Genomic DNA, 8,825 nt, shown 5'->3' with positions numbered 1-8,825 from the left:
CCTCAGGAATTTGGGGGTTGGACTGGCCTGGGAGCAAGGCCCAGGAAAGATGTTGGTCTAGGGCAGCTGGTAGCTGTGCCACCCAGGGATGCAAAGGGAGATGGGTGCAGGACCAGGCTCCTGGGGACTGCAGGGAGGAACTGGGTTGGTCTGGATGCAAAGGATCAGGAAGCAGTGGTGGCTCCAAGCAGAGAGGTCAGCCTGGTGTCTGGGATGCCAAGACAAGAAATGGCCCAGTACCCAGGCTAGGAGGAGAGACAGGGCAGGGGAGCTTGGAGGGTGAATGAGGCTGGGGGAGTCAAGGCACGGTGGGCACTGATGGGCTTACCCAGGAAAGAGGATGGCGGGTTGTGCAGCCCAGAAAAGTAGAGAGAGGTGAGGGTGGGACCAGGCCCAGGGGGCTCCTGGGGACCCTGAGAAGGAACTGCGTTGGTCTGAATGCAAAGAAACAGGAAGTGGGGGTGGTTCGGGGCCGAGAGGTCAGCACCTGTGTCCAGGAAAGAGGTGGGCAGGTTTTGCAGCCCAGGGAAGCAGAGGGCAGTGAGGGCGGGACCAGGGCCAGAGGGCTCCTGGGGACCATGAGAAAGAACTGGGTTCATCTGGACGCAAAGGATCAGGAAGCAGTGGTGGTTCCCAGCGAGAGGTCAGCCCTGTGTCCAGGAGAGAGGCTGGAGGGCTGTGCAGGCCCAGGGAAGCAGAGGGAGGTGGGGGGCAGGACCAGGCTTAGAGGGCTCCTGGGGACCATGAGAAGGAAATGGGTTGGTCTGGATACAAAGGATCAGCAAGCAGTGGTGGTTCCAGGCGGAGAGGTCAGCCCCAGTGTTTGGGGCGCCAAGACAAGGAATGGGACAGTACCCAGACTAAGAGGAGAGACTGGCAGGGGAGGTGAGAGGGTGAATGAGGCTGGGGAAGTCAAGGCGAGGTGGGCACTGATGGACTTACCCAGGAGAGAGGCTGGTGGTTTGTGCAGCCCAGGGAAGCAGGACAGCTTACTTTTCTAATACCAGAATCTGCTCCAATTTTCTAGGATTTTCTTATTTATTTTTTATGGTTTTAGATAAATGTTATCCTAAGGCCCATATGTTGAAAACTTGACTCCTCAGTGGGAGGCAGTATTGGAAATCACTGGAGAACTTAGCATGTGATGCTTAGGAGAGGAAGTTAGGTCATTGGAGGCATGCCCCAAAGGTGAACTTTGTCCTACTGAGTTCGGGACCACCAGGAAAGACCTCACAGACTCAAAAAGTTCCAAATCAGCCAAATCTAGGTAGCTGGCCAGGAACAGCACTCTCTCTGAGCCAATTTATTGAGTGCCACCCTAACTGGGAGGAGATGGGAGCTTTTAAAGGTAAAGTCCAAAAGATAAAGTCCTTGACACAAGACATAAGCCTTTACAATATTTTTAGAATTTTAAAGAAAAGTCCTCAGCAGGGCAAGAAGCTGGTAATCTGGGCAGCTGCCTTGAGGAGGAGAATGGAGGGGAGAAGGGAAGAAAGCCATGGAGCCATGCCAGTTTACAGCCTGCATGGAGGTCAGACACGTGGCTGACTGGCAGCCAGATGGCTGGGAGAAGGAAGCTTTAGAGAAAGTAAAGAAATGCAAGATGCTAGGGGCAGCCCAAAGCCTTAAAGAAAGCATGTTTAGAAAAGGGCTATGAAGAAGGAAAGACAAGATTATGCTTCAGAAAAGCGGGAAGATTCACAGACTATATGACTGTGGCTGGTCCAGAAGTTCTGCAGTGGGAGGCAGGATTCCAGGCAGGAAAAGTTCACTATGTCATTAATGCACCAGGCATTCTGCCCATCTATTTAGCATAAGAAGGTGAACCCGCCTTCCTAGGGGTGGTCCTATGACAAGATGATTGACCAGTAAAACTGGAAGGGTGGATCTTTCAAAAGACTAGATTTTATAGTCTTGACCAGTTAAACTTACACAAAATGGAAGAGCTTGGGCTATTACACTAGCCCCTCCTCTTCCTCTCCCTCTCACTTCCTGGCTGACATGAGGTGAGCAGCTTTCTCTGCCCTGTGCTTTCACCATGATGTCTGCTTTACCAAGAGAACAGAAGAAACGGGCCAATGGCAGTAGATGGAAATGGTTCAAATGTATTCTTTTATTTTTTTATTTATTTATTTATTTTTTGCATGTATGTATGTGTTGCCTGCATGTAGGTAAGTGCACCTATGTAGTTTGATGCCCACAGAGGTCAGAAGAGGCTGTCAGATCCCCTGTGACTAGAGTTATGGACAGTTGTTAGCTGCCATGTGGGTGCTGGGATTTGAACCCAGGTCTTCTGCAATAACATCCAGTGTTCTTAACCACTGAGCCATCTCTCCAGGCCCTGTTTCTTTTAATTTTTATTTTATTCATTATTGTGAGGGAAGGGAGTGCATATGCCACAGCACACATGTCAGAGAACAACTTCGTGGAATGGGGTCTCTTCCTCCATCTTTATACAGGTTCTGAGGATTGAACTCAGGTCATCAGACTTAAACAGCAAGTACCTTTACCTGCTAAGCTGCCTTACAAGCCCCAGAATCTCTATTCTAATTATTGTTGATGATCTTAGGTGTTGTGTTTAAGTAATGGAAGGTTGGCTGACAGAACCTTCTAGATCATCAGTCATAGATCTCTCCCTCTTTGTACATCTAAATATTTTCATTGAATTCTGGACATTGCATTAAACACATACACTGTGTCCTCTATCCTCATAATGTCCTCCAGGGTGTCTACTCATTTTTTGTGTTCAGCACTCAGGACAGGAACAAATCACTTGTGTCAGTCAGGATGGAGCTGGGTCAGCAAAGGGGCCACAGTTCCACTGAGATCCAGTTTGTGCAGCTGGGGATCTTCCTGTCATTTCTGTGTCTGTCTCTGTCTAAATGCACCTGTGCCCTCTCTTCTTCCTTCAATCTCAGTTTCTCTCTCTCTCTCTCTCTCTCTCTCTCTCTCTCTCTCTCTCTCTCTCTCTCATACTCACATCTGAAACAAAGCAGGGGGAGCAGTCTGATTTCAATTAGGCAGGGCTGACTGTAGACTCCATGATCCTGACATGCATATCACCTGTCTCTCCTCCTCCCCCCAGGAACCCACACTCTGCGCTATGACCTCATGGCCTTGTCTCAAGAGGGGTCTGGGCAGGCCCAGTTCCTAGCCCTGGGATACCTTGATGATGAGCTCTTCCTCCGCTATGATGGGGACAACAGAAGGGCAGAGCCCTTGGGGCTCAGGATGAAGAGATACATGGGAGCTGAACCCTGGGCAAGAGAGACTGAAGACCTGCAGGAGAAGGAGCAACAGCTCAGGAGGATGCTGGCAGAGCTCATGGGCCAGAAGGGCCAGGACAGGGGTGAGTGTTCAGAACTAGGAGCGTACAGGTCCAATGCTGGTCCCTGAGTCTAGGGTGGGGTGCTGGGCACAGGCAGGCTGGGTTGAACAAAGCAGCGATGCTTCCCTGAGAGGCGCAGCAACCCCACACTAGGCTGATCAAAGTATGTGATCCATTGACCTTAAGTGCCAGTACAAGCCAAAGTCTGGGGACAGCAAAGTGACAGGTCCCTGCTTTGGGTACACAGGCCTTCACTCCCTCCAGGCCACACTAGGTTGTGAGCTCCAAGGTACCAACACTGGAGGTTTCTGGCGCTTGGGCTATGATGGGCAAGATTTCCTCACCTTTGATCTGGAGACCCTCAGGTGGAAAGAGACCGAGACCTCAGAGAAGCTACCTGAGGCATTCTTGGAGACATATGGCCCCACAGTTGATCAAGTGAAGAATTTCTTGAATAATGGATGTCCTGCTAGACTCTGGGGATACCTGAATTCCTTGAAGGACCATCTGGAGGATACAGGTACTGACCTGGAGAGGACATGAAGTCTCTACTTCCAGAGAGTGGTGAATCCACATTCCAGCACCTGGTGTAGATGAAAGTGGCATGATTTTCTTGGAAGTTCATTTCACCCAGAATTCAGTTGATTATGGATAATAGTATGAGATGCGTGAATATGTTTCAGGGTTTCAGTACCCCTGAAGTTGAAAAGTTCATTGGGGTAAAGGGTAAAAACAGTCTGCACATGGTCCCCTACAGGAAGGGCCCTGAAGTTGACTTGAGTTGACTTAGTTGGCAGAGGAACCCCACCAGTGGTTCTTTACACCCTTTTGGGGGGCTACTATGCTGATTCATCTAGAGTCAACAACCACTTCTCTTCACAGTTAACCCCCAGCGTTATCTTTACATCCTGTTTCAGGACCCTGATTAGGGGTCTTTGGAACAACTGCTGTTCTTTGGGTCCTAGTTTGGGAACCTGTTGGTCTGTACCTCCCAGAGCCAATTGCCAGCCTAACCACCAGTTAGTTTCTGACCAGGGTCCCACCATGCAGGGAGGGAGGAGTCCTCAGCCTCACCCACTCTGCCTCATCTTTTCCCAGGTCCCCTACCAATTGTGACACGCAGGAACTACCCAGTGGGCAGGATCACCCTGACATGCCAGGCTTTTAATTTATATCCCCCCATCACCACCCTGATCTGGCTTCGGGATGGGAAGCCCGTGCAGCAGCGCACCTTTGGACCTGGGACTATTCTGCCCAATGGGGATGGGACCTACCAGACCTGGGTGTCCATGTGGATCCTTCCTGGAGAGGAGCCCTGGTTCTCCTGTCACATGCAACACGGCAGCCACAGCACCACGGTATCTGCTGTCTTTGGTGAGGAAGTGGGAGAACTGTGGACATTAAGGGTTTGGGCATGATCAGAAAGTGTCCGCAATTACCTACTCTTTTCATGTCCTCCAGGACATCAAGCCAAGAACACTGATGGTACCACCAACACTGCTGCCACTCTGGCTGTTTCTGTTCTTCCTGCCATATTGGTGATGCTGACCTGGACCTAGAGGAGCCAGAACACAGAAGGCAAGAAGGTGATGATCAGACCAACAGGTTCTAAGACACAAAGAACAGCAGGCAGGCCTAATCAGGGTCCTGAGACAGGATGTAAAGCTAACGCTGGTGGTCAAATGTGAAGAGATTGGTTGTTGTCTCTAGATGAATCACCTTCCTCTGGTGATGATTGGACACAGCACTCTTCTTTCTAGCAGGGGCAGGAGGGGAACAGGCAAATCTGCTTACTGGTTACAGTCATTTCTGGAGTCTCCAGGCCAGAACTAAGATAGAGGGAGGGGGGAGAGGGAGAGAAATAAAATTTATACTGCCTTGTACATAAGCTCTGTGCCTGGGGTTGTAGTTAGCTGAGTAGGAGGGAGAAGTGTTTCTTTGTAGAAATATTACAAATTGTACAGGTAAAAAAGGCAGAATCGTTTGTAGAAGGAAAGGTCAATACTAAAAGAGAAGAAAAAGCAATTGGGAATTTGAGAGGCAGGTCTCTGAGAGATCAAGGTCAGCCTGCTCTACATAGCAAGTTCCAGGCCAGCTACAGGGAGACCCTGTCTCAAAAAGACAACAACAACAAAAAAACTAAGATAGAACGCAGTAAGTTGCTTTTTCCACCAGTGCTTATAAAGAATTTTCCATGGGGCTAGGAAAATGGCTCAATGGATAAAGTACGTGCTGCACAAACATGAGGACCTGAGTTCACATCCCCAGTACTCACGTAAAAAGCCAGGCATAACAGCACATGCCTGTAACCTCGGCACCGGGTGGGGCAGAGACAAGTGGATCCTTGGAGCTCCCTGGCCAGCCAGCTTAGCCGCAACAAGGAGCTGCAGGCTCAGTGGGAGACCCTGTGTCAAAAACAAGATGGAGATATGTCTGGGGAAGACATTCTGACATAAACCTCTGGTTCCATGTAGATGCACACACACACACACACACACACACACACACACACACACACACGTACGTCACTGAAATTGATTCGGTTCACTAGACTGCTCCCTTTCCGATCATATATAAGCCCTAAGGACCCTTGAGAGACATTCTAACAAGCTGAAGAGACAGAGACCCAGAAGAGACAGAGAACAACCAAAGTACCTGAGAGAGGCTCAAACTAACTGAGCTGCCTGGAAAGGATACTGTCCAAAAGTGGTTCTAGGTTTCCAGCTTCTGTGAGCTGTCGCCCATGCTGAGGTGGACTTTTAATGATTCAGCTGTCTTTGAGTCATTTCTGCCCCTACAAGTAACTTCTCGTGCATATTCCTGTAAGTAACCCCAATGAAACTCTTCAGATCACTATGTTGGATTTTGATGGTATCCTTGTTACAGGGACTCAACAAGCAAAAGACAAGTACCAAGGACAGAGTGGAGATTCGAGAATTCTTCATATGTGCCAGTGGGGACACAGGGAAGTAATCTCCAAAGCCTGAGCATTAATCTTTATTTGCTTAAAATATTTATAAGCAACCCAGCATTGTTTCAGACCAGATCTGTAATTGATGGGTAAAAAATTCTTAATATAAAGATGATTAAGATGTTCTGTATGAAATACACAAAAATTCAATAAAAAATTTACAAAAAAAAAATCTTAGTCTAGGGGCTGGACTCGGGTTGGGGCTGGAGAGGGGACTCAGGGGTTAAGAGCACTGGCTGCTCTTGCAGAGGACTCCACTTTGGTTTCCAACACCCACATGGCAGCTAACAACAATCTGTAATGCCAGTTCTAGGGGATCCAATGCCTTCTTCTAACCTCTACAGGCATTGCAGACATGTGGTGCACTTACATACATGCAGGCAAAATGCTCATACACATAAAACAAATAAATTTAAAAATCTTAGTCTACATAATTGAAGACAATGAGAGGGGCTCTCAAGCAGAAGCATGTTTGCAGGAGCAAAAGTAAAGGGAAGGGCTTGTCTCAAAATAAGGCTTTTATGTTTGCTTTTCTACCCTATTTTAGTTTTCTACCTGATCCTTACTTTGGTCTGTTGTTGGTTCACTATCTGGGATGAATAGATATTGTTCATATCTTCCCACTCCCCTGACCCCCAGCCTACCACACTTCCCATTAAGGCACATACCCAGGCATGCATTAGGCAAGAGCTCTACCATGGAGCCACACCCCAGCCCCTCACTGGGGGATTCTAGGCAGCGGCTGTACCACTGAGCCACACCCCAGCCCCTCACTGGAGGATTCTAGGCAGGTGCTCTACCACTGAGCCACACCCTAGCTTCTCACTGATGAGACATTCTCTGGCCCCAGACCTTAAGTTCTTTATTTTTTAACATTTGTTTTTGTAGGTCTGCCCCTGCACAGGAACAGGCTCCTGGGTTCAGCAATGTTTCTTTTGGTGGGGGGGCGTTGTTTTTTGTATTTTGTTTTTTGTTTTGTTTGTTTTTTGTTTATTTGTTTGTTTGTTTTTGGTTTGGAGGCCCTTTAAGGAACATTTACCTACTCCAAGGAGTCACAGTGAGCATTTGGTCAATGACATCATCTGGGAAGATATTTTAGGTGTCATGCTGGGATTCTTCTTTTTTCTGGTTAGTATTCTAAAAGCTGAAATACAATCTCAGTTCTGTTTTTTCCCCAAAATTTTCAAAACAGTCTGGCTAAAACAACACAGGAAGCAGACAGATCTTTTCAGAGGTGCCCATCTGAATTACCATCAGGCTCTCATCGCTTGGGGAATAATTAATGCAACTTAGAGCTTCTGTTAAAACCTGTGTGATGATTGGGGCTGGAGAGATGACTCAGTGGTTAAAAGCACTGGCTACTCTTGCAGAGGATCCAGGTACAATACCCAGCACATGGTAGCTAACAACCTTCTGCAACTCCATCCAGGGGAATCTCATGCCCTCTTCTGACTTCCGTGGACACTGCAAGACATGGATGCACTTAACACACGTGCAGGCAATACACTGATAGACATAAAATGAAAATAATAACTTCTTTTAAAAAGCTGTATGATGGGCTTTGCTTCCCTGGGCTGCACAGCCTCCGGTGTCCTGGTGCCAGCATTTTCCCTGGGTAAGTCCAGAGGAGCCCACCACACCTTGACTCCCCCAGCCTCTTTCACCCTCCTAGCTCCCCTGCTCTGTCTCTCCTCCTAGCCTGGGTACTGGCCCATTTCTTGTCTTGGCACCCCAGACCCTTGGACTGACCTCTTCACCCAGCATCCCCACTGCTTCCTTATCCTTTGCATCCAGACCAACCCAACCCCTCCCTGCAGTCCCCAGGAGCCCTCTGGGGCTGGTCCCAACTTCACCTCCCTTTCCTTCCCTGGCCTGCACAGCTTCCTCCTGGGCTGCACAGCCTCCGGCGTCCTGGTTCCAGCAACTTTCCTTGGTAAGTCCAGTGGCGCCCACCACACCTTGACTCCCCTCAGATTTATTCACCCTCCCAGCTCCCCTCCTAGCCTGGGTACTGGCCCATTTCTTGTCTTGGCACCCCAGACACTTAGACTGACCTCTTGGTCCAGAATCCCACTGCTTCCTCATCCTTTGCATCCAGACCAACCCAGTTCTTCCCAGTAGTCCCCAGGAGCCCATGGGGCCTCTTCCTGTTCCCACCTCCCTTTGCATTCCTGGGTGGCACAGCCACCAGCTTCCTGAGACCAGCATCTTTCCTGGGCCCTGCTCCCAGGCCAGACCATCTCCCAAATTCCTGAGGGCAGCATCTTTTCTGGAGGGATCCAGACCTTAGGAGAAAGCCTGAGAGTATCTCATCCTCATCTGACTTGGGCCTCTGTGGGAACTCCTGAAGATGAAAGCAATTTGGCCACTCCAATATAAAATCAAAAGAGAACCTGTAGCATACACCAACCAGGTTTTCATGCCCAACAAGTAAACCACAAAGGCACATAAAGTTTACAAAAAGAAGCAGCCCTAAACTCAGCAAAGGAAGGCTTGAGTCTCACACAAGAATCAGAAACTACAAAA

General features: G+C 48.8%; 1 protein-coding gene across 1 annotated transcript in view; it reads left to right on the top strand.

The window, feature by feature from the left end:
* LOC103749246 (MHC class I polypeptide-related sequence B-like) overlaps positions 1-4,887 on the top strand; it is a 32,085-nt gene extending 27,198 nt beyond the window's left edge. The window contains exons 2-5 of the mRNA XM_029555481.1: positions 3,086-3,349; positions 3,576-3,848; positions 4,427-4,702; positions 4,790-4,887. Coding sequence (XP_029411341.1) covers positions 3,086-3,349; positions 3,576-3,848; positions 4,427-4,702; positions 4,790-4,887 — 911 coding nt within the window. The remainder of the gene's footprint in view (positions 1-3,085; positions 3,350-3,575; positions 3,849-4,426; positions 4,703-4,789) is intronic.
* Positions 4,888-8,825: the final 3,938 nt, after the last annotated feature.

This window comes from Nannospalax galili, unplaced genomic scaffold (genome assembly GCF_000622305.1).
Source record: "Nannospalax galili isolate Female #2095 unplaced genomic scaffold, S.galili_v1.0 scaffold385, whole genome shotgun sequence".
Taxonomy (NCBI): domain Eukaryota; kingdom Metazoa; phylum Chordata; class Mammalia; order Rodentia; family Spalacidae; genus Nannospalax; species Nannospalax galili.
The sequence above is the reverse complement of the archived record's forward strand: the minus strand, read 5'-3'. Positions and strand labels throughout refer to the sequence as shown.